The sequence below is a fragment of the Cydia amplana genome, chromosome 19 (assembly GCF_948474715.1).
Source record: "Cydia amplana chromosome 19, ilCydAmpl1.1, whole genome shotgun sequence".
In the NCBI taxonomy this organism is placed as follows: domain Eukaryota; kingdom Metazoa; phylum Arthropoda; class Insecta; order Lepidoptera; family Tortricidae; genus Cydia; species Cydia amplana.
Window position 1 is genome coordinate 4,488,971 of NC_086087.1, and position 26,285 is coordinate 4,515,255.

General features: G+C 38.6%; 2 protein-coding genes and 1 long non-coding RNA gene across 3 annotated transcripts in view; 1 reads left to right on the forward strand and 2 right to left on the reverse strand.

Moving 5' to 3' along the window:
- The window catches only part of LOC134657301 (uncharacterized), an 82,683-nt gene extending 67,309 nt beyond the window's left edge, over nucleotides 1-15,374 (reverse strand). Inside the window, exon 1 of the long non-coding RNA XR_010097593.1 lies at nucleotides 15,309-15,374. This is a non-coding gene — a long non-coding RNA (uncharacterized LOC134657301). The remainder of the gene's footprint in view (nucleotides 1-15,308) is intronic.
- The window catches only part of LOC134657274 (unconventional myosin-XVIIIa), a 300,971-nt gene that overhangs the window by 83,495 nt on the left and 191,191 nt on the right, over nucleotides 1-26,285 (forward strand). Inside the window, exons 3-4 of the mRNA XM_063512854.1 lie at nucleotides 787-2,010; nucleotides 3,577-3,714. Coding sequence (XP_063368924.1) covers nucleotides 787-2,010; nucleotides 3,577-3,714 — 1,362 coding nt within the window. The remainder of the gene's footprint in view (nucleotides 1-786; nucleotides 2,011-3,576; nucleotides 3,715-26,285) is intronic.
- On the reverse strand, nucleotides 12,186-14,142 carry LOC134657258 (uncharacterized). The gene is made up of 3 exons (XM_063512836.1): nucleotides 13,924-14,142; nucleotides 13,416-13,660; nucleotides 12,186-12,812 (listed from the first exon to the last, which is right to left on the reverse strand). The coding sequence occupies exons 1-3, from the start codon at nucleotides 14,084-14,086 to the stop codon at nucleotides 12,372-12,374; spliced, it is 849 nt and encodes a 282-aa protein (XP_063368906.1). The 5' UTR covers nucleotides 14,087-14,142; the 3' UTR covers nucleotides 12,186-12,371.

A 26,285-nucleotide genomic window follows, 5' to 3' on the forward strand; every position in this document is an offset into this window, starting at 1 on the left:
GGTGCATTGAGCTACATAGTATTTCTCATTTTCAGCCTTTCACACCCACATTAAAATGTATTTTTAAATAGTTTTGTTCTAAGAATTTTATTAGAGCGGATACAATTAGTCAATTAACTTTTAATGATCTTATTTATGCCTAAGTTTATACCGCACGAAATTCCTTTGATTTAAATCGGCAGCCTCCATAGCATTGCGGCCAATTACATACGAATGCATTTAAAAGGTCGCGGTAATTCCCAATAATCCTTATTCAATAAAACATGCGCAACGGACCAATTACGTAGTTTTTGCACGCTTCTTAAATAACTCGGCAAAACTCAACAGTTACAAAATGCATTCCGACCACAAATTTGTGGACGAAAATATATCAGTGTCCAGTTTTAAAATGATACCTTTTTTTCCTGCAACAGCCTCAGCAGTTGTGCACGCTTCTGTAGGAATGCGGCTTTTTGCAATAGCAGGAACTTGTCCGGCTTCATCACTATTCAATACCTCTGTCTGCGGCGCGAAACCGAAAGTCAATTATATCTGCAATCCAATTTGTTCTCGCTGCGTATGTTTATTATTACATGCGAACACCAGCTGATTTATAACCTGTAGTCTTATTAGTCTTATTACGATTCATTCATAAATACAGGCGATAGTAACGCGCCAATCAAGAATAAATATCTCGACCTCGATAAATACGATACGATTTAATCAGATCTTCATGATCATGTTCAGTTTAACCTTCATTGTCATTCAACCGTGACTTGCTTAATCAATATTGCGTTTTTTCAACAGGTTCGACGCTCACTCAAACTGCGAGGCAGACGCAAAGAAAAAGAGAAACTCCCCTCCGGCATCACAGCTGACTACACCGCTTCATTATTCGCGCATCTCGAGCAAGACTCCAATTACTCTAACTACCCGCTAATACCCACCTCGGGATCCAACTCCAATCTCAGCGACGAAAATAACCATCTTTCTCCCGGATACCCCACCACGCATGTTTGGAATAGAAAGGAAGGCGTTCTTCAGTCGGATAGCTCGGAGACATCGCTGAATTCTCTAAACAACCCCAATAATGCTAACAGTAGCCCCCGGCAGCCGCAAGTACTACCTCCTATTCCACCCAGACCACCAAAGCGTGGCATACTTAAAGGGCCCCGACTTAGCAATACTAGTAATAATTCCCAAGAAAGTAACATACCAACCGTTGATACCGTCGATCACATCAATGGCCAAGATTCCAATGTACTAGCGCGTAACACGCAGCAAAATGAACTCATTTCGTATGGAATACCGCCGTCTAAAAGCACTTCATCCAGCGATGATTTGCAGCAACTGCAGAACTTTACTAAAAAGGTCATCCACAGTCCAGTTGAAAATCAGGTTAAGAACAATTACAAAAATGGTGGCAATCCGTCGATCACCACTCAGGACATGGATGAAATGCCAAAAACGAATGGTAGCAGTTACTTAGGTGTCACATCAACATCTCCAAGCGCTGATTCGTTGACTGACACAACTACTAATTCATCATTCGCTACTCCGCCCTTTTCTACATCTCCTGTGGGCGAATCTCAGGGTTTCCATAGATGGTCACGAACAAGCAATTTCGAAGACGTTTATCTGCCTTTACCATCCTTAAAACCGCTGCTGCTTCCTAAACCAAGATTGCTGACAATTCAACGACAGAAAGCACCAAGAAATGATTTCGGCTTTAGTCTTCGTCGCGCAGTGGTACAAGAAAGAATTTTCAGCGGCGATTGTAACGGCCACGAGGAGAACGGATTGACCAATGGCGATAACAAATGCAACGGTAACATTACTAGTGCAGTTGCTAGCAAAGTTGTACAGAAAGCTGTGATTCTCGCTGAGCCAGGGTCTTACCCTGGGGCCAGTGAGTCGGGCTTACTGCCTGGTGATAGACTTCTAGAAGTCAACGGGGTTAATGTAGAAGGCAAGAGTCGCGAGGAAGTTATAGACCTCATCAAAAGCAGTCAAGATTCTGTCACCATTAAGGTAAGAATTCCCATATTTCCAAACATTTTGGTAAACGCCAGTGTTATTGGAAAAGTCACATTTTTGTCGTTGCATTATAAAATTAAAAGAAAACCGAGCTATTTTGAATTTTGTGACTATCTCGCAACACTGGTAAATGCCTGACCTGACCAACACGTCCAACACCATTCAAGATGATAATGTTTTTCGTTTATCGTAGTCTTTGTAAGGTTTATTCAAACATTACGGTTATCTTTATGAAGAAGGCAATGTCATCATTTAAAATAAAATATGGCTACTAAACTTCTTGCGAGTGAAAGGCATTTAGACCCCCAAACAGTTAATAACAGTAATCCGGTTAAGATTTTTTGATTCAGCCGCTCCCAACTAATAACTATAGTATGTTAAATCATAATAAATACACCATTAATTTGCGTTCAGATGAATTGCCTCGTCTAAGTGGCAAAAGCTATGGCTTTAACAGTTATAAATGAATTCTTATTTAAACGTCTTAATGTTTAGATGAAAGTTTTCGCAGGCATTTTGATTGGATCGGGCATCGGACGTTGCCGGTTGAGACTTAATTAATTATTTGAACAATGTACACTGTCCAGAGTCGTCGACTTAAGTTAATCAAACAGCCAATTACCAACAAAGCTCTTGTAATAATAGTATATGTACAACATTAATAATTGACTTTGGAATTACAGTAAAATACGGAACTTTTCCTAAATTTTGTAGCACACGCAAATTTGCCAACTGACTATTTATAAAGGTGCTTATTGGAGGACAATCACCTGTATGCTATATCTTACGAACATTAGTGTGAACTGTGAAACATCGCACACGCCAAGTATTTGTGCTAAGATGTTTGCACGCTTTTTAAGTTTTTATAATGGTGTTTACTTTTGGTAGCATTTTTATCTTATCTCCTGTATGTAAATCATTATTTTCGCAATTACATAGTTTAAGAGACAGTAGTCTTTACGCAGCGATAAATGATAAGTAAAATACTCAAGCATAGATTGTGATAAAATATATGGATGCATAAAGCTATGAGTCTACTCATTGAACAAACATTGAGTACCTCCGGTGCCGTATCGAGGTTAGATTCAAATTGGCTAAGAAAACCTAACGGGATACTCAAGTACGCGATTAATTTATGTAAAAAACACGTGCTCACGCAACTTTCCCTGCGACCACTTTCATGCACAACGGCATTGATTATTCAGGTCTGTAATGCGATGTCTTAATAAAGGATTATCCAAGTGCTTCTGCAAGACTCCAATATTTTTTGGAGGCTGTGTCTAACAGCCGAATCTTAGCCAGTATAAAGATTTTTGCTTCAGATATGTGCCTAAAACCGTCGCGCGTAACATTAAAAAAAACTTGAAGCTTTGAAGACAATGTACAATAGCTCTTATTTGTGATGATGATAAAATACTTGAATGCTCCAAGAAGATCTACGCGAAAGATAGAACTTCACTGTGGGATAAAAAAAATCTTGCTGACTCTCGAAACACCCACGACCGCAGTGCGTTAATAGTTTTCATTGTAATAGCTATTCACCTCTGCAATATTGAACAGGTCCAGCCAATAGCTGAGCTCTCGGAGCTGTCGCGAAGGAAAGCGGTGGACGGCGGTGGCGACGTCGAGCTCTCGGACAGTAACGTCCGCGGCGGCACGCTCAGCCGCTCGGGCAGCCGTCGCTTCACCAGCACCCAGGTAAGTGTTCGACACTGGTCTGATGGTGGATGATATTACAAGGAATATTCTGGCATTAGTGGCATACACTTCTTCTTTTTATACAGTTTTACTCTTCTACCTTCTTCAGTGCAATTTTAGAGGACTGGGAAATTATTTAAATTACAACGGTTTAATAGTGCGAATCCTGGGCTCCGAAGCATTAGCGGAGGATGCAACCGGGGTAAACGAGAGGATGAGAGAGAGGAATCGAATGCTCTGACATGAAGAATAGGTGCCTTTCTTGTCACCCTGACTGACCTTCCCCAATGAAATAATTTTAATACTATCCATATCCTTAGTAATTGTACTACTATTTAAGTGCCCTGGGTCGTGGTGTAACGTAATCCGTCATACGATACTCATATGGTGTTGGTTGCACACGCAAATTGGCAGGCCCGTCAAAAGGATCGAGTCAACCGGCTATGAGGACCCTTGCCGCAAAATCAAGTGTCTGCCTCGCCTTTTATAACCGTGCTTTGATCTAGATTATGCTTGTGAACAAATAGCAAGGCTGACGTCGAAACGGCTATGTATTCCTAATTAAATAAATATAATCCATGTGCATAAGAACCTTTATCTGATGGAAAATCTCATATACTTTCGTAATTAGTATACCTAGTTGCTTCTGCGGCGTAGGCCTCCTCCAAGCGATAAATCATAAATCACACTTCTCTATCTTGCTGTTGCATCCAGTTGTCAGTGTTGTCACCAACTATTTAAATTAAATATATCCCTCCATTTCCTCTAATGTTCCTGATTTATATTTCCATCATGCGGAAGCTATTCTGTCAGACTATGTATAGCTAATTAGTGACTCTTAAGTATATTGATAATGTTTTCCTGTTCAGCGTTACACGAGATTCTGATGTTACATCGCTTGGTAAAATAATAATTATCTTCACTGTGTTTACGTAAAAACATTTTCTTTTCAATAAATTTGCGTATGCTTAAGCCTCAGCCTCCTTTTGCTACTGGGGTGGGGTGCTATCCTGTTTTCTGTCAAATAGGAAAACAGCCAAAGATGTCTAAGGGTTACACATCCCTATTCAAAAACAACATACTTTGTTGGAAGAAATGCTTCACTTTAGTCCTTTTAGCGAAGAGTATGGAAGACGGGAAAACTAAATGAATTAGATGTCGTAAGTCTATGTCGGTTGGTGTGGGCATTGGGGTGATGATACTCGGACACAGTTGAAGCAAATTGACCAGTATGTTGACTCTACATAAGTATCAAAGTCTTTTGAGCAACTGTGATCCCTGCCTAATAAGACTCGAAAATCAAAATGTCTAAAATAAATAGTTACACAAAGTTACATAGCAGTATGAGAAGTTTTTGCAGGCTTTTACATAAGATTGCATTCTTTATATATTTACGACAGTAATACATGGCACTGGGTGCAAAATTTCGATTTAATAATATAAAGAAATCATATGAAGTTAATGTACTGCATGTTATAATACCTACTCCTACGTAGAGTATTTTTTTCTTGCGGTCAGAGCAGATATGAATTACAAAATAGGGCTCATGAAATATTTATAACCGCAATGTCCGTTAAATCATTAGGCTGCAGTTATATATGACTATATTTATTATTGCTGACGGTAAAACATAACGAATGTTTTACCGTGTGTGTGGTAAAGGTTAGGTTATGTTCTTTAGGCATTATTAAGTAAATCCATGGTGGTTTTAATGTAAGAAACTATTGCCATTCTCATAATTGCGATAATTCCCACACTTGAGTTTTGACACATGTCAAATGCTGTGACTGTCCAATATATAGAAGGTAGCATCCTATAAAAGTGGTCTACGCGTGCCTCCGTGAGGGACAAAACATATATGCATATATACATATATGTTATGGTGGGCAACAAATGAATTCGACCAATCACGGTGGTCAATTTACGGTGGGGAATAAAACAAGATGTGAGACTGTGACAAGGACAAACAATAATAGCGCTTTAGCTGCTACTCCTACTGTAAGATACATAAGACTATCCCGTTCTGTCAGTTATCCCCACCACTCATGCCCAATCCAGTTAAACTAGATTCATGGTCCAATAGTGATAACGTTACAAAGTCTAAATCTCAGCCCCTTCATGCTCAGGGTTCCAACAACGACAGAACATGACATATCTACCCCTAGCATAAACAATGAATGACCCCAGTAGCATAGATTAAGTAGGTAAACTCATACACTACAGTACAGGATATGCACAAAATTGAAGATTTATAATAGTTTAAGAAAAACGCATAATTACGAAAACAATTGCATTGAGTGATGGATGATGATTAGTCGTATCGTACGGGTCGTATACTTGTTTGCCACCTACGTGGTACCTATACAAAAAGGTACCGTATTCTGCTATACGTGTTACATCAGCTGATGCTTATTCCGGGTACTTTTGAGGAATTAAATTAAAGAAGGAAGGTTAGTTAAGGAACCTGATTTTACCCCTCCCAATGGTAATAAAAAATAAAACGTGTACCTTTGTTGTATTGTTATATTAGGTTAGCTTATTACCCCCGTAAAATACCAGTGTTACCCCCACGGGCGTAATTACCCCCACCCCAGGTTAGGAACCACTGGTCTAGAATCAAAAGAAGAGATCAACATTTTCTTGTCCTGCCCTAGTAGCACGGTCGCATTTTTATCGTTTATCACCATGCCTGTCACGTTCTAACAAGGTAACAAGTATGTAAGTGCGAAAGTGACGGGCATAGTGATCATTTTCCTCGCGTTGTCCCGGCATTTTTGCCACGGCTCATGGGAGCCTGGGGTCCGCTTGGCAACTAATCCCAGTAATTGGCGTGGGCACTAGTTTTTACGAAAGCGACTGCCATCTGACCTTCCAACCACGGGGGTAAACTAGGCCCGTATTGGGATTAGTCCGGTTTCCTCATGATGTTTTTCCTTCACCGAAAAGCGACTGGTAAATATCAAATGACATTTCGTACATAAGTTCCGAAAAAAAATTGGTACGAGCCGGGGTTCGAACCCGCGACCTCCGGATTGCAAGTCACACGCTCTTACCGCTAGGCCACCAGCGCTTCGACGGGCATAGTGATAATCGATAAAAATGGAACCGTGCTGAGCCCGCTGTACTAATTTGTTTTAAATGTTTTGTTTAACATACTTCATTCTGACTAGTTTTGATCATAAAGTTGCGGGCAAGCCATGTCACAAGCACCCTGTATAATCTGTACCTACTACCTACCTACTGTACCCTCTAGCCTAAACAATGGACGACCCCAATAGGCCCAATACCACTAATGGCCGACAATGAACGAGTGAATGAATGAGTCACGCGGGAAGATTGATTGGGTCCTTTAATTGCAGATATTTGGAAACGAGTTTTAAAGATATTTGGTACGTTTTGATGTGAAATGAATTGGGGGGGCAATGAAACAGCGTTTTCAAGGTCATTTATGTTTATATCCTAGTATAAGTACGGCAATACCTTTTATATTTTTCTATAAATCTAAAGCTATAGTATGCATAATAAGTACCTTTACATGTATGCTAGAATACATTTAATACATAGAAAAGCTTTGCAGTGTCAACGTTTTTCTTAATTTAATAAACATTGTTAATGTTAATAACTGTTCATTACACTGTGTGTTAGATTTTTTAAGATGTCCGAATTGTGGGACTCATAGGTAGTGATGGGTAGGACATCAATTTAGAATGAGTTTGTATGAGTACCTCATTTTCTAAAATGAGGTGTTACAATGTCTTACTTCAAATGAGGTGAGGTACTAGCATATTTTCAGCGTCAACTATTCCATTAATTTCAACAGCGACAATTTTTTTAAGATGTATGAAAGCTTGCAGCGCTTACGCTTGTTGTCTTTCGTGTTTAATTGTTAACGTATTTTCGGTGGTGACGCGAAGCTATATTGAAGTACGTCGCGTGTCGGTCTCACTCCCTCTTTGGGTATTTCTAATTCATTGTTTCATTTTGAAAGGATTTTTGAGGTGATTTGTGAGTTTTGACGATCGCGAGACTCGCGAGTGAATTTGAACGGATAAGAGTTTTTTTGAAATTTGAAGTGTGTGAATGATTTGTGTGGCAAGATGTGTTTGTGATAATTGTGATGCGCGCGAGTAAATGAGTAAAATGAATAGAGGAGTGAAGACATTTTTGCGGTACGAAGTACTGCGACAAATTAACAAAATGAGTGGTACAAATGAGGTGCCTCACGAGTGAGCGACTCAACACTACTCATAGGTAAAATTGAGGTGAGTTCAGACACCTTAAACATTCCTATATGTACGCAATTAGATTTGGCTACAACTGACATAATATCATATTTTTTCTTCAGTGCAAACTGAAAACTAAAACTACACTAGACATCTATAATACCTAGTAGTCCCAAGTACATCGTTAGTTCCGACAGTGGGAATCCACGTACCATTCATCCGGCCACTCAGTCGGGACTCTTGAGGACCCTTGTCTCGCCTGTATGCATATTTGATGTGTATGCATGTGTATGCGTATGGATGTTAGTTCCGTCAACATCGTGCCAGGCTTTAGAACCAGTATAAATGCGACTCTCCGTTGGATCTTAATCCAAAAAAGCGGCCAAGTGCGAGTCGGACTCGCTCATGAAGGGTTCCGTATTTAGGCGATTTATGACGTATTAAAAAAAAACTACTTACTAGATCTCGTTCAAACCAATTTTCGGTGGAAGTTTACATGGTAATGTACATCATATATTTTTTTTAGTTTTATCATTCTCTTATTTTAGAAGTTACAGGGGGGGGGACACACATTTTACCACTTTGGAAGTGTCTCTCGCGCAAACTATTCAGTTTAGAAAAAAATGATATTAGAAACCTCAATATCATTTTTGAAGAGCTATCCATAGATACCCCACACGTATGGGTTTGATGAAAAAAATTTTTTTGAGTTTCAGTTCGAAGTATGGGGAACCCCAAAAATTTATTGTTTTTTTTCTATTTTTGTGTGAAAATCTTAATGCGGTTAACAGAATACATTTACTTACCAAGTTTCAACAGTATAGTTCTTATAGTTTCGGAGAAAAGTGGCTGTGACATACGGACGGACAGACAGACGGACAGACGGACAGACGGACAGACAGACAGACAGACATGACGAATCTATAAGGGTTCCGTTTTTTGCCATTTGGCTACGGAACCCTAAAAAAGGTCGATTTTTAGCTGCTTAAGTGATCGAAATAACGAGATTTTACGGAATAATTGGTTAGTCGCACGCATCCGACATGCCGCCTGGCGTCATCTTGCAAAAAGTTGTTCTGGTTTATTTTAATTCCACCATTCATTCAGCCACTCAGTCGAGAGTAATCGGGACTCTAAGGACCCGTCTCGCCTCTATGCATATTTGATGTGCATGCAGGTATGCTAGTACCGAGGCCTTCGTCTTAGACTAAGACTCTTAGTCCTTAGAACCAGGAATGTGCTACACCAATCCGGAAAAGGTTGACTTTAAGCAAGTTAGAATTTGTGCGGAAAGAGAAGAGAGAGTAAAAAAAAATAGATAAGACGCATAGTTTTATGTAATTTTTAAAATTCACTCACCACTCTGTCATCTCACATCTGCTGCAAGAAAGGCAATAGTTGGACATAAACTAGTTTTCTTTCAAAGCTTAGCTTTCTTTTAGTATTTTCATCAGGGATCATACTAACGGAAAACATGCCAAATACTGCTGCTCTGCTCGGTGAGCTTTGGGAATAACAGCATAGTTTTCATGATAAAAAAGGCGTAAATTTCACGTAAAACTACAGTTAAACATACGTCCTTTTGGCACATTTAATGTTTCGGTGAATGTCCTACGACACTTCACTGAGGCTGTACCTAATCTATAGCCGTGTCATATGCAATGCCTAGCTTTGGTTTACATAGTATATAGACACTGTGGTTGTTTGTTATCCTTTGTGAGAAGCCTTTGATGTTCCCTACGTAGTTTACAATAAATATTTACCTACTTGCTTTGACAGGTTATGTTATGTGCCTTTGAGATGCTTACGTAGGCTATAAGTTGAGGTTTCTTTGAGAACTTCTGTATTCCAGCTGGATTGTAGGTAAGATAAGAGGAGTCATGCATATAAGGGTTGTTTACTATGTAGGTCATGACGGATTTTAATATATGTACTCTATGTGCTCTAATGAGGCAGGTCAGACCAAGACGTAGCTATGTACGTAGACCAAATAAAAGAAAAAGCTGGTGTCGTGTCGTATCAAGAGGTCAAGGATATGGCATACGAGAGGGAGAAATGGAAAATACTCCACCGACATGAGGATACATCTTAAATTGAAGACTATGTGTTACAGGCATGACATTGATGACGCGCGAACTAGACTTAAAGTACGCGTAACCATGAAGCTTATCAAGACAAACAGTCCATTACCTAGCAATTATCGGCTTGTAAACGTAATCGACTGATAGCGGGGCGGCGACCCCGTCTAGACGGCCCGCCCTCCGGGATCGGGTCCCGCGTGAAATGAGGATGCCTGAAAAGGGCAATTTTGTTGCACATAGACCCTTAATAAAAGTGCCTAACTTGGTCTACAACTTATGTCAGGTTAGTCAAGTCGCGCGGTGACTTTCTAGTAGAAGATGCCATCGCAATTAGATATATCGCAACGGCCAAGGTGCTCAGAAAAATCTGAACATGCCTCTATTAACGCCCTGTGCGATGGCGTAAAACAACACCCCTTAGGTATAAGCAAGCAAATGTTGAAGAAAAAAACCTATTACCATCAGCATCACATTCCCTTTTATTAGAAGACGCTCCCCTACACGCTAAACATCCATTTTAACTATCCATAATGTCCACAGAAACATCTTAAACGACTCGACCCGTACATTAACGCTACGTCTTACGTAGGCGAACAACGCGCGAACGCCGCGCCGCTTCGCGTCTAAATCGCTCACGTACGAGTAGGACATACCTATACGTATCAACGGTTTGTTTCATCCTCGCCGCGCCGCGCCGCCGCCGCGCCGCGCCGCGCCGCGTTCGCGCGTTGTCCGCCTACGTAAGCCGTAGCGTAAGATACGCCCTTTCCACACCCCTATTCACATGAACTGGACGTGCAGCCCGTGTCATTTAACAAAAAGGTCTACTTTGTCGGGGACGTAGTGGCACGTATGGCAGCTACTTTAATAAAATAACCTTCAGAAATGCTAAGTTATCAAACGTTATCAGTTATAACGCCAAATATCGGCTCTTTGCTTTATCAGAAGTGTTAAAAAAGATGCGTCAAGTATCTACCCGAAACTTTCGGCAACACACTTGCAACCCTTCTAGTGATGCGGGTGTCCATGAGCTACGGTAATCGATTACCATCAAGCAATCCATATGCTCGTTTGCCTCCTAAATCATATAAAAAAACCGGCCAAGTGCGAGTCGGACTCGCGCACGGAGGGTTCCGCACCATCAACAAAAAATAGAGCAAAACAAGCAAAAAAACATGCAACAAAACGGTCACCCATCCAAGTACTTCGGTCAAAAATCACGTTTGCTGTATGGGAGCCCCACTTAAATCTTTATTTTATTCTGTCCGTCCGTCCATCTGTCACCAGGCTGTATCTCACGAACCGTGATAGCTAGACAGTTGAAATTTTCACAGATGATGTATTTCTGTTGCCGCTATAACAACAAATACTAATAAAAACAGAATATAATAAATATTTAAGTGGGGCTCCCATACGTGATTTTATTGCCGTTTGTGCGTAATGGTACGGAACCCTTCGTGCGCGAGTCCGACTCGCACTTAGCCGCTTTTGTTATTAACATCCCTCCTAGGAAGATGGTAGAAATGACACAAATCATATGCCACGAGGAGCCGCGGACACCCAGTATGTATGTTAATAATTCGCTCGACGTCTTGATCTAGATATAACAAGCTAAATGAATGCGTTTGGCATCAGTTTAGCCTAGTCTAGCATTATTATAGCCTACGCTGGTCTAGTCGACATTCCCAAACGTGTCGAGGTCGGGCGGCTTTGGGACCAGTTCATTACGTAATGTCATAAACAGGTGCATATGCATACCACACACAAAGTAATACGCGTTTAAATTAACTTTGCACAAACTTGGCAGTAAGAATACATGTACCATCGTATATGTACTCAATAACCCCTTGATGCCTGCTCATAATTTAATGACTAAAATATAATGCCCTCAACTACATGTTTACCCTATTTCATTTAAATTAGAACAAATTTACTTAAGTTATTGTCCATCAAACTATCCTCTGATAGTTCAGCTTAAAACTTAGACTCTAGTAACATGTTAATGACACTAGCAGTACTAGCATGAAAAATTGTGAAATTGCTAATTCAATTAAACCTTATAGGTAATGTTACTTTTGTATGTACACTAAGTTTTTCACGAAAAAGTAAATGATTTATTATCACAAAAAAAAAACAAAAGAGAGGAGTATAATGATACAGAACATAATAAGATATATTATGCCATTTATTCAGAAACGGGATCAATAATACCACTTTCCAGTCACAGTATAGGTACTAGGAGCTCCATACTTTGTATGTAAAATAATTATTTCAAAACTCTTAAACGCTAACAATAACTAAAACAATTCACTCCACTGACAGTCTTAAACATCCTGTAAATGTCACAAATAACCTAAAAACTCTGTGGGTTTCTGTCAAAACTCTGCATCTCATATTTAGCAATGACATTGCACACTTCCATTTTCACTTTAGGTATTAAATTTGGCTGTAATTTCTTTACGCTGGCCGCCATACTTCTGAAGAACACATCTATTTCGTTTGTGTTCTCTTTTAGCACCTTTTCAATAAGTTTGTCCACCGTCTGGCTTCTTTGCTCAGGTGTTTTTGGCTCTTCCACGTATCGGACGAGTTTTGGTCCGTTCATGAGTATTGGTTTGGGCAGAATCTTGATTGGTTGTATGTTACGGGGCATTGGCACAGATTTCTTTCTGCCGGCTTTCTTGGCCACTTTCTTAGGGGGCTCGTTGGTCATTATTTCGGTTTTTGGCAATATTTTGAAGAGTGGCTGCTTTAGCTGCTGGTGTTGTTCTGTTGGGCCGTCCACAACTGTGATCTGGAAACATAAATTTAGCCAAATTAGTTTGTGTAAGTAGGTGGTGCTGCTGCTATCATATTAAAAGGTTATGCCCGTTTTATGTGGATTTTTAGTTCCTTATTCAATGTTATTTTAAAGTAATTTTTGTAACTTCAGTACTTAGTCTTTACCCTTCCAAGTGCCTTCTAACACTAATTGCTTAACCAAAGTCTTATTGTTATATCCCACACACTAAAATGACAGTTTAATCACCCCAATCTGTCCAACAGATCTGTAATTTCTAGTGAGGTTGCCACACCGCGGGATACAAAATTAAAATGGCAATGTATAAGTCACTACCTATGCCAATTAAACTGTTAAAAGAAATGGAATTTAAATGTAGGTAATAATATATATATTCTTAAATACCTGTGATATTAAGTAAGCAGTTATTGAGGTCATTGACCCCGAGTGGCATCCAACACACCTTATCATATCTATGGTTTATCTATCTTATAGATTGTTTGAAGAAGTAGGGACAAAACTGGCATTTTAGTATCCGGGATAGAAAAATAAAAACAAAGCTTAACTACTGCAGGGATCACACCTTCGCACACTTGTTTCACAGTTCTATGAACTTACTTCATAATACTCCTGGCTGTCAGTAATGACCTGCTGTTCCGTTACAACTTGCTCCTCTTGTACCTGCTGCTCCTCGTCCTCCATGGCAGCCTCCTCCAGCACCGTCTCAGTGCCGTCCACTGAAGTCTCATCGAGGTACTGCATCTTTTCGAACACGGGTGCCTTGGTTTTGTGCATGGTGCCCATCCGCTTGCTCCTCATGTAGCCATCTCGTAGACCTCGCCAGCGCTTCTTGCATTCTTCAACTGGAATTATTATTTTTGTTTTTAGCCACAGCTCTCCTGACAACTATTTTAGACTCTGATGTAGACATTTTATAGTTAGGCGGTTACTCGTATCAATTTTGAAGTATTTGACACTATCTTTAACTAATATGATTTGCAATTTAAGTTAAAATTGTCTGAGAATCACCACATAAAACGGTTATAGGCGTATTTTATTTTCACACTGATGTGCAGTGCAGCACAACTTTTCACTCGCTTACGATACAAATTCCCGTTTAGCTTACCTGGCTTGTCCAATGCTTGAGCTATTTTCTGCCATGTAGCTTCTCGTGCTAAAATATTCTTTCGCGAGGGATCAAGAACGTTGTACAAATAACTGTGAGGTTGCACTAATTCAGCTAAAGTTTGATCTTCTTCGTTGCTCCAGCCAACCGCGTTCAAAGGCATTCTCGTTTTCGCGTGCGTCACAACTTCAAATCAAAATGTCTGCCTGCCTATCACAAACGAAAATAGCCCCGCTGCGCAGCACGACGTCACGAGGAGTGTTGCCATTGTTATAGACTTTTCATTCGTTTTCTTAGCAATATAAAGCGGGTATAAGCGCCATCTCTTCGCGAGTAGTGGCATTTATATAACTACTTGGTATACGCATATTTGCTACTCAATGCTAGATGGCGCTGTTTTCAAAGTTTTATAACGCCATCTAGTGGAAAAGCATTACATTAATATAATTCGTCAAGTGATCACTAGATGGCGTTTGAAAGTAAAAAAATATATTTTAATTTGTTATCAATTGATATGATTTATGATGATGTGATATCGATTGTTATTGTCGATATTGATGTATTTCTTAAATCTATTATGATTATGATTACATAGGTACTCGTACAATACAATACAAGATAGATAATTTTCTAAATCGATGATCTTTTCGAGTCTATCGAGTTAGTAAATGTACCTAACCTAACTGGGCTAACTGTACAGTCAGCAGCAAATGTTGCTAAGTGGGCCAGGTGTTCAGCTTAGCAACTTCTGCTTCTGGACTGTACACGAAAAAGTACTATATCCAGAAGCTTTTTAAATGTAGATTAAATTGGGTTTATTCCAAAAGGTATTCCAAGAGCATTTTGTAGCCCGCGATAATACCAACATACAATATAAGCACAAGATACCATTCTTATCAAAAGCTCTCTTTGTTTGAGCTTCGTCTTTGTATGAGTTTGTTGTGAACTTGCTGATAAGATAAAAGCACGCATTACATTCAGAAGACGTTCAATGTTAATCGTTTAAGAACAAAAAAGCGGCCAAGTGCGAGTCGGACTCGCCCATGAAGGGCTTATTTTAGAAGTTACAGGGGGGGGGGGACACACATTTTACCACTTTGGAAGTGTCTCTCGCGCAAACTATTCAGTTTAGAAAAAAATTATATTAGAAACCTCAATATCATTTTTGAAGACCTATCCATAGCCCACACGTATGGGTTTGATGAAAAAAAAATTTTTGAGTTTCAGTTCGAAGTATGGGGAACCCCAAAAATTTATTGTTTTTTTTTTCTATTTTTGTGTGAAAATCTTAATGCGGTTCACAGAATACATCTACTTACCAAGTTTCAACAGTATAGTTCTTATAGTTTCGGAGAAAAGTGGCTGTGACATACGGACGGACAGACAGACGGACAGACAGACAGACAGACAGACATGACGAATCTATAAGGGTTCCGTTTTTTGCTATTTGGCTACGGAACCCTAAAAAGGAGATTGTCTTTCATTTCAGAACTTGTTCCATGTTACTTATTGCAACCGAAAATAAACCAGCAGACCAAGAATCGGCTTACTAGGGCGGTTTTTTTTTCAAGTTGTCCCCTACACTTTTTTTTTTTAAATTTGGGATTTTTTATGTTATTTCTACTCAGAATCACGAGCTCTTTCTATCCTAATAGGAGAAAAAAAGTGTCCTAAGGTTTTTAAATATTTCCATTCCGTCACCATTTTTAGGGTTCCGTAGCCAAATGGCAAAAAACGGAACCCTTATAGATTCGTCATGTCTGTCTGTCTGTCCGTCTGTCCGTCTGTCCGTCTGTCCGTCTGTCCGTCCGTATGTCACAGCCACTTTTCTCCGAAACTATAAGAACTATACAGTTGAAACTTGGTAAGTAGATGTATTCTGTGAACCGCATTAAGATTTTCACACAAAAATAGAAAAAAAACAATAAATTTTTGGGGTTCCCCATACTTCGAACTGAAACTCAAAAATTTTTTTTTCATCAAACCCATACGTGTGGGGTATCTATGGATAGGTCTTCAAAAATGATATTGAGGTTTCTAATATCATTTTTTTCTAAACTGAATAGTTTGCGCGAGAGACACTTCCAAAGTGGTAAAATGTGTGTCCCCCCCCCTGTAACTTCTAAAATAAGAGAATGATAAAACTAAAAAAAATATATGATGTACATTACCATGTAAACTTCCACCGAAAATTGGTTTGAACGAGATCTAGTAAGTAGTTTTTTTTTTATACGTCATAAATCGCCTAAATACGGAACCCTTCATGGGCGAGTCCGACTCGCACTTGGCCGCTTTTTTCATAGACTTTGTATGGCGGTCGCGGAATAGAAAGATCGAAAAATGTATGGAAATTTTGGGACACTTTTTTCTCCTATTAAAAAAGAGTAGCGTTTATTAGTGACACTAGTGGAATGCTCCTAATAGGCAATACAAAGTCGGCGTCCTTTTAAGACCCTGGCAATAGCTAAGTATAGGTACTTAACTTTAGAACGCCGCAGAACACCAGACAGATAGTCCATACCCAGAGTTGCCAGAGTTAATCAACTGTAATTAGCGCAAAATCGCGGCCATTATTCCTTATAGAAGCGTAAAACTAAAATAAAACCTCCCGAAAGCCGTCTGAGTATTTACTCTATAAATAAAGGCTGCCGACATAATGGTCCTACTAATTAATCCTTGCATCGCCATCGCCATTCGGATCTCTTTGTAGAATACTGGAGATTCCGGCCGTCTGATGGTTGTGATTAAAAATATACGTATTTTAATTTATATAATCCTAGTTGCATCAGGTTTTTAGGGATATGAACGGAAATTGGATGAAACTACCTAAGTGACCAGTTGAAGTATTACATTTTTAAGAGGACGGTTCGTTATATTTGTTCGGGCTCCTGTTGGATGCGACCGCGACCGGGGAAAAGTTAGTATTAGGAGCGAGATACGTTTTTGCCACTTAGGTGTCTTAAGATCAAGACCGCATCATATTCTTAACTTCGTAATCAATAGAAATAGTCTTGATTTTTTTTGTATGGACAGCTGAAATCATTTTTCATAGTGTAACGTTTCTATTATACCTATTAAGGATACCTACCGCAGGCCAGCAAAAAAAGCAAAAAAATAATTAAAATATGATGTGGTAGAATGTACCGCGGCCTGCGCATTGACACACATGAAACTAATGCCATACCATTAGGGTGGTGCCCGATGGAGTGTAAATCCGTTCTTTGCCCCTTATGTCCCAGCGTTTAATTGACTGACCAGGGGTATAGGGTTATGTTGAATTGTTGCTATTATTGTTTGAATTTGTCAATGAAATTGGGAAGTGGAGTGTAAAAAGCTGGGTAAAAATCGGTGAGAATCGAGTTTAATAAACACACCGCCAGTGCTACAAATTCGTATTAAATATCAATAACATTACATTTTACGTAGCTTTTACAGGTCTCTGAATGGAATGTATAATATTTATGAAGGTACAGTATGGAGATCATACTTAGGAGCCTTTTACTTAAATGATTTACGCAAAAGATTTATGCAACTTGAGTGTCCGTACTTTAATTCTTTTATGATATAAGAGGCAAACGAGCAGACGAGTCACCTGATGGTAAGCGATGACCGCCGCCCATGGACACCTGTAACACCAGTGAGGTTGTAAGTGCGTTGCCGGCCTTTGAGATGGGAGTACTTTGATGAGCCAAAATCTTTAAATATTAACTATTAAATATATTAAAACAACAAAATCTCCTCATTTAAGTATACATACCTATATTATCTTAAATAATTATAATTATCAATAGATATTATAATACATAGGTACTTAATTCCATGTTAGTTTGTGACTTAAAAAAAAAAACAACAAAAAATGGCAACCTCATAATCATTTCTTACAAATCTCAAACCGCTCTTAAAACCTACACCTGGGTCCACCCTAATCTGCATCGCTCGTACTCGTACCTATCTCGCGAGTCTCCTCTAAGCGTAAACAGTTAAAATCCACACCGTGCTCGTCGCGCACGCGCCGGCGCTATAACCGACGCGCGAACCAAATTCTATTCGAATTTCAAATTTGAACTTTTAACCGTTTTTATTTAAGGAGTGTTTTATTAAGTGCCAGTGTGAAATTGTGGTTTGTGTTTTTTTTAATGTGGTTATTAAATGAATAACAAGATATTTTTGCAATGTTACGGTGCAGATCGACGTTGACAACAATTGTCAAGCTGCTTGACAGCAATAACAGCTCTAGTTTCTTGACAGGCTACCGTAACAATGTCTGAGTGACATTTCTATGCTCTCGTGCGGTTACACACAAATTTATTGTGACACAGTGATTAATTTTATGCGTTACTTGCCTAATTGATTAGGTAACAGACTGGAAGATTAACTTGTACCGTTGTTGTTCATGTTTTGGAGATTAGTCTACATTTTGTAATATTTCGACGAATTCGCAAATATAAATGACAGTCGTAAAATATTTATGTTATTTGCCGACCGTTATTTAGAAACACATAATAACATATAATAACAGAACTAAGTTGTGAAATCAGTGATTACTATCATCATCATCATAATCACCCGCTTGCATACCTAAGTGCAGGCCTCCATAAGAGTTAGGTATAGCCCCCAGCTAACTCAATGCAGATTGGAGACTTCACACACTTTTTAATGTTTTCTGAGATTTACATACTATGTTTTTTCTTCACCGGAAAGCAACTGAATAATATCAATTGACATTATGTACACGATTTCCGAAAAACTTAGGTATAACTCAGTATGTAGTGTATGTACGCGGGTTCTAATTCGAACCGCCCTCTCTGTTTAGCTGTTTTAGCACCTACGCGTAGGTGCTAAAACGAAATATATATTATATAAAAAACCGGTCAAGTGCGAGTCGGACTCGCGCACGGAGGGTTCCGCACCATCAACAAAAAACAAGCAAAAAAACGGTCACCCATCCAAGTACTGACCCCGCCCGACGTTGCTTAACTTCGGTCAAAAATCGCGTTTGTTGTATGGGAGCCCCACTTAAATCTTTATTTTATTCTGTTTTTAGTATTTGTTGTTATAGCGGCAACAGAAATACATCATCTGTGAAAATTTCAACTGTCTAGCTATCACGGTTCGTGAGATACAGCCTGGTGACAGACGGACGGACGGACGGACAGCGGAGTCTTAGTAATAGGGTCCCGTTTTTACCCTTTGGGTACGGAACCCTAAAAAGAACTAAAACGCGTTTTAGTTCTTTTTGCGCTTAATTCCGATGACAGTGCAATAGTAGGTATGCTAACAAGGAGCTGATCTGATGATGCAGTCAGCAGGTAGCAAACAGAACTGGAAAACCTCAAACACATCGAGTTTAGGTTAGGTTCATTAGAATGGTCTCGAGCAGTACTTGATAGACATGCAAAAATAATAATTAAGTAATAAATTATGTTTATTTTTTAAGCAAAGAACAGTTCGCATTGCGTCCAAATCAAGCCCGCCAAGTATTTACATCCCGCAAAAACATCAATTAATGGTCCAGTGATACCGTCTCGGCGCGCCTGGAACGTACTTAACTGTGCTCCTATAAAAGGCACAGGATTTACTGGCTCGACTCGGCTCGACCGGCCTGATGTGGCTCGTGCCGGCCTATTTCCGTGCTCGAGCCAAATGGGATTAAACCTAATTTATATGGAATTGCAGATATCGCGTTACTAATGCAAAGACTGTCTTCGTCTTAATTATGGATTGGGATTATGATGCTTTCAAACGTTCATGTGTGGCTACTGCCTATTACGGATGCCATTATCTATCAATGCTAAAAAACATCTTAAAGATGTAGTGCATAATTATTTTCCATCCTTTTATCACTTGTTATTACAGTCAGTCTCGGTACAAAAAGTATTGAGGGTGACTGAAGTAGCATAACAAATGCCAACGATTCCGAGAAAATACGATAGAAAACAATTATGAACTACATCTGTACTGCGTTTTGATGGCTTCATACTTATATGTACTACATTATATATACTTAAATTGTCGGTGCTATTAACATACAAAATTAAATAGAAAACAAACAACCTTATAATAGTTATAGTCCACCTATAATGTATAATTTTCTGAAAACATCACATATGTTTTCCATCAATGGTGAACCGTAGGTAAACTAGATTCCCGAAGGCTAACGAATAGTAATAAATAATTAGTGCAGTTATTATGGTCACCTTAAGACAACATGTGGTCAACCGTGATCATAGACCGATTAACTCATTTTATCTCGTCATCCGGTTATTCTCGAGCAGTTTGAGTTTAATGAAACATGGCTTCATTAAAAAACAGGAGTTTATCAGATTAATGTCCAATATGGCATGCGATATTTAAGATTATTATTTTATCTTCATCAAAAACGTCAACTGCTCACTTGCTCAGGTTATTTAAATGATTATACTGACGCAAGAAGACAAAAAATGTTGCTTGTAAATAAGTACCTATCTATTACCTATACTTTTTGAAGTACCTCTTTCCTACAAAATATCTCTTAAATCGCCTCGTGAGGTTGTCAATTTGCCAGCATCCTACTGACTTTTTTAACATTTTCCGATTTTTCTTTAACTATTTATATTTATAATTGGGTTTGTTTAAAAGGTTATACAGGTTAAAGTTATTGACATGTACCGGAGTTCAAGCGTCCAAACGTATGCATTCAGTAAGTGGAGTGTTTGCTCAAAAATTTCACTGCACTCCACTACCGCCCACGGCCAGCCAATAGGTACTACGAATGTCACTCGGACTTTACCGGAAAGGAAATAACTTAAAATATTTGTCATTGAAATTAATGACGTTCGTTTTGGACAGTTTTAAGTTTTAATAGAGAACTGATGTGGGTGAGATGCTTTTTCTTACAACCCACTTGAACTATGACCAGTGTTGCCAGGGCTCTGGAGTCATAAGTTACGTTTCGTTTCCCTAAAAGTCACGTTTTTGCTGCTTAAGTCACATTTTTATAGTATGGGTTGGTAAATCGATTTTAATCTTGGAGGATATAATCAAACGGAGACGCCATGTCTGTAATTTTCTGTACAAAACAGTCTGCCGATTTTTGCGGGGGAGGGGAACGTGAAATGTATGCGTAACGTAAAAATAGCCATGTCAGATAAACGTCAGTCCATACATTGTGTATGACCGTTGGCCGCCTATTTTTGACAGAGGGGAAAGCCTGTTAATGGCTACTCCGTTTAGTTGTATCCTCCAAGATTTTAATAGAAGAAATTCCGAAAATAATATATTACACAAAAATTCTACTAACCTTATATGATCGTTTTCAACACGAAAAAAAAAATTACCATAATAAGTTATTATAAAGTCAGTCAAATAACTTTGTCAGTGGAAGAGGGCGCGAAATTAAATTCTCTTTGGGATGATAGACCCTTCGCGCCTAAATTTTTTAAATTTGACGCTTTTTTCTACTTAATGAAATGGCTTGACAGACATAGTTTAGGCCTGTCCAGACGAGGAAAATTTTTCGACGGTCTGATTGAATTGTCCGATTGGGTCGGGACGTGCGGACGCAAACACCAATTTGGCTCGCCGATTATGACCGATAGTACCGATATAATGGAGTACGGACGCAAGAATACCAATTTGTGACGCTAGTTTTCGCGGTTAGGGGCATTTTTTAATTAACAGCGGTCAAATATCACCATAAAATTTAAATTGATAAAACCGGCCAAATTGGTGTTTGCGTCCGCGCGTCCTGGTTTGATCGGATAGTTTGGTCGGATTGGCGGGGGATGGTCTTCGTCTGGACACGCCTTAATCTACCAAACTTAACTCAGTCACATGAGTCCACAAACTACTAACAAGATACAATTCACAGTCAGTCAGTGCGAGAGAATTTTTTTAAAGTTTACACTGTTTAAGCCCCCTCCAGACTATGTGCGTGAATCGTGGTGTGAAAGCGCGAACGCGAGTGTGGTGTCGATTTCCCTGTCTGCGAATCTTTAATAAAAAGAAAATAAAAAAGTATATGCGTAAATAATTTACCCCCGGCTAAAATTAATGGTTTTAGAGCGCTCAAAAATCTCACAATAACTGATGTAGTACAATGAGTAGTATAGATACAGACTAAAAGAAATGAATCATTACTAATGATTCATTACACAAAAAAAAACTCTTATCAAACTATATAACACCGTCACGTCAAGGTAACAAATCTCATTTTGCCATGACTATGATAAGACCTAGTGATAAACATGATTGTAGATGTATCGTCAAGGGTCAGTGCAAAGTGTCAAATTTAAAGGGCTTAGTAAGCTTGGTTGGGAGCATTCCTAAATAATACGAATTGCAAAACTAAACTTGTCCAAAAATCGACTATCTTCAAAAGTCACAAAAATTGCCCCAAAATCATAAGTCGCGCACATGTCACACGAGAAGGCGAAAAGTCACGAAAAATGTGACTTGTGACCATCTGGCAACACTGACTATGACTTTCTATTTACGTGTTCAGGGGCAAATGAAAAATGAAATATCAAACATTGATTATAGGTATAAATAGAATATGTGACCAATAATCATTATATTTCCTTAGCATTCAGTTATAACTTTATTCGTTTAACTGTTTTAAGTTTTGTGTGTAAAAACAGAGAAAAAGAAAATTCACAAGTTAAAACAGAAAACCTAACGTATTAAAAGTATCATTGATTGATAATTCAGAGATAAAGCATCACTGCGTTTTTATAATCAAATTGTCTAAGATAACCTTTGACTTAGCACAGAAACCCTTGGAAAACCCTTTACTCACAAAAGAAAACGTTATCAGAAGGTCAGCATAGACATACGCAACTTAGGCCGAGCAGATAAATTGTATGTATTCGGCATTCCTGTTATCTAGTCGTGTTGACGAATGCCGGTTTTGCCAGTAAAACTCAGAGGCTCTGCTGAGAAAAACGAAAATCTAAATTTCTTTTTCTACCTCTCTATCGTTCGAATATTTGTGCAAGAGTGATCTAGACGGGCGGGTAACGAAATTTCAATTTTCGTTTTTCGTGGGAGGCCCTCATGTATCTGGGCTAATGTTAAAACAACAGCATTGATATGTTGGTTCAGCCGAGTCTCAAGTGATTAACTGCACCTGCCCGGAGCTTGTCCCTTAATGTTGTTCCACCAGGTATTTATGTACCCACAACTCTGTATATTTGAAATGTACCTATGTAAATTGGGATTTTCATTTATTGATTTCAAGCCTGATGTGTCTTTAAAGGTTATTAGGTTTTACTCTATAATTTTTTGAGCATATTTCAACAGTAGATTATGCTGCGAGTGCTGAACTGGCAATAAGCATGGTTTCATTCATGCAATTTTGGTTCTGCACATTCCTTTTCTTTAAGTAGTAGACAGATGTGTACGAATATTTGTGCAAATACAACCAAGTAAGTTGTTGTCTTCCGAATTTCCTTCCGTGCGTCACTTTCGCTGTCACCGTCATTCAGAAGTACAACAATTAAAATTTTACGCCAATTTCGGCATAATATTAGTGAAACTATGTTACAAAACGTATGTTGTCTCATTGTGTAGCTCCTACTCCGCTGTGAAATTCGAGAATTGTATTGGAGGCGTGGGCGGCGCGGGGGCTTTGTTTTCACCCATGCTAATTTATGATAACTCAATTTAAATTGCATTGATGTCTAAGAGCCGATCTTGCGTGCGACGCATTCGAAACTATAGGATTTATTGCAAACAATTCCATTTATTACCTGCTCGTTTTCAAATGTTCACAAATCAAACATTAACTACCTACATTTCTCTTAAAATTATGTCGGTGACAGAATTTCTTCCACCAAACATCACTTTATCACCAGCGCCTTAAGTGTATTTATTTCCATTTATGTCGCGTCTTTGTCGACCGGATCTTTGTCTCTATTTTGGTGCGGATCTCTGATGGTGCCCAATAAAACGTCAGTTTCGATATCCGTTCGTCTGATGTTTATTTTAGTCCCACTATTAACATTTGCTGCGAAAGTTGCATCTATCCACATATCTTCACTGTTTAATTTATTCATTAGCGCAGTGTGAATTCTCGTTTTGTAACCTAATCAATTTATGCAATTTGGACATCTCTATTTATTGAAACGCGAGTTGCGTTTGTTACCATAATCAAATCAGAATTGGTTTTATGATGGCTTTTTAATATCTTGTTTTCGTAATGAAGATGCGACCTAGCTTAGTAATTGATATCCAATTGTACAGGATTATCTACTGTGTGTACACAATGTTTATAATTGGGCGATGATGTATCTGCTAAGATACCATCAAATGCAAATATCACTTGAATTACTGGTTCATCTAAAACTAGTCTCATGAATGGTGATACATTTTGCTCTGCATCTCTGCGAAGTCATCTCACCTTCATTTCAATTCTTAGGATTTTTGCCTTATTTTTTCTTACATGCATTTACTAAGATTCAGTCTGTAGGTTTATTTGGTTCAAATAATGTAAATTAAAACTACTTCCAAGTGTTTGATTGAGCTGAAATTATTCCTTGTGTGTAAAACATCGTTAGGTATCATTTCAGCATTTTAATGTTTGTGTTACCGCTATTTCAGTTTACAATGAAGTCTTACATCTAAGTACCTAAGATTTTCCACCGCAAAACACAGTAACAAATACATTTGACATTTGCCATACCCCACGGGCGATGTGAAGGATAACGAGTCAGAATTACTGATATTACTGTCTTGTACATTTACATCGATCCGTTGCATTGTCTTACGTCTGTCATATCCATACTCTTGGGGAAAGAAAAGGACGTATGATACTGGACTTGACATATAAATTCGACGTTTTGAAATATGAATACGTGTATGCTAATCAGCAGGTGTTGCGATGACGATTAGCATTTAAATGACGGGTGTATAAACATAGTCAGTACTGGAGATGTAATGAGTGACGCGATTTATAAAAATAATGTTTTAATTTTTATTTTTCTTGACGAAACGAAGACAAAAAGAACGGATAAATAAAAGTAAAAGCCACGAACCCACGCGAATAATTAAGTTAGGTCCGTAGTTTACTAATACAACGAATGCCTCTAATACGATAATTACCTATTCCGAGTTATTTATCGTAGGATAAATAACTTTCAAAATTTTCTGATGGAGACACTGAGAACTGACATGACGGTGTACCTAAACTTATCGGATAGGTAGACTCCTGCGGGCTTTGTCAAGATAACAATCGTACGTCATCAAACGCCAAACGGAATGAGAAAATGGATCGGGGTGCTACGAAAAGTTAAGTTACGTGACTATTTCCCTTAATATTCGATTGGCGTTTGCAATATTACTCAGTTGTACTTTAATCCAATAATGATATCCTAATGAGAAGGTTTTTATTGGAGAGCTTCTCGCTCTGCCCGGATTGGTAAATGCAACCGGTGATTAACCCAAAGGGTTAAGCTATATTAAAATCAAGTTTCCGTTAAAGGAAGCGATTATCATATTTCCTGAAAAGGAACGTGCATTCTAAGTATAGCTTCAAAAATCCGTGGCTAAACAACTCCGAGTTCCAGATGCAATTGTTTTGTTTTTGTATTTTTTTATAATAATATGTACAATATATTACAGGGCTTTACGTGGTAGCGGCCTTTAAGAGATTGCATATATGTATGTATTCGAGAATATTCAGAGGACGGGACGTTGGTTTGATCCCAGCCCTGGGCACTGGAGGTCTTGGTCACTTTTTATTTCGCATATGACATCTATTTCAGTTTATAATTTATATATTAGTGTTTCTATAGGTACTTGTAATAGCACAAATCAAACCCACTCTCCAAATTGTGTAGGTAGTAGTTTTGTTTACCTACTATATGAAAACACTGACGATGTTCCAGTAGCATTTAAACTTAAAATTTTAGCAATATGTCGGGGCTACCTCTTATTAAACTTGGACTTAATTACTTTAAGACTGTATAGTGGCTTTCGAACCATCAATCGATGTGTCGTTCCATTTAAAATTTCACCAAGTATTTAATTAAGCCGTTCGTTTTGAGTTTTATTTTATACGAGGCAGAGCCGCATCATGGTATCGTTTAAATGCATCGTTTGTCGATATTGTCGATAAGGTTGATTTCAAATTGAAGCTATATGGAAATAGCGCCTTATTGACAACCGACAATAAGTAGGTACCCGTTTGGTTGAGAATGGCACAATTATTGGATTAAGCGCGTAATTCTAGGAATAAAACAGCCCATTGTGGTTTGCGGTTTATGTTAAATTAAAATGGTTTAAATACAATGTAACTCCACCGACATATGTCTGGCTTCTTCGAAAAGTATAACAAAAAACCCTGGGCGCCATTACATGTAAAAAAACTAATAGTGATAAACTGG

Excerpts from the sequence above, each read along its gene's own strand:
- LOC134657258 (XM_063512836.1), bottom strand. The coding sequence starts at position 14,086 with ATGCCTTTGAACGCGGTTGGCTGGAGCAACGAAGAAGATCAAACTTTA. Across the intron at positions 13,661-13,923 it reads TCAAGCATTGGACAAGCCAG|TTGAAGAATGCAAGAAGCGC; the intron begins GTAAGCTAAACG and ends TAATAATTCCAG. Across the intron at positions 12,813-13,415 it reads ACAGCCAGGAGTATTATGAA|ATCACAGTTGTGGACGGCCC; the intron begins GTAAGTTCATAG and ends TTATGTTTCCAG.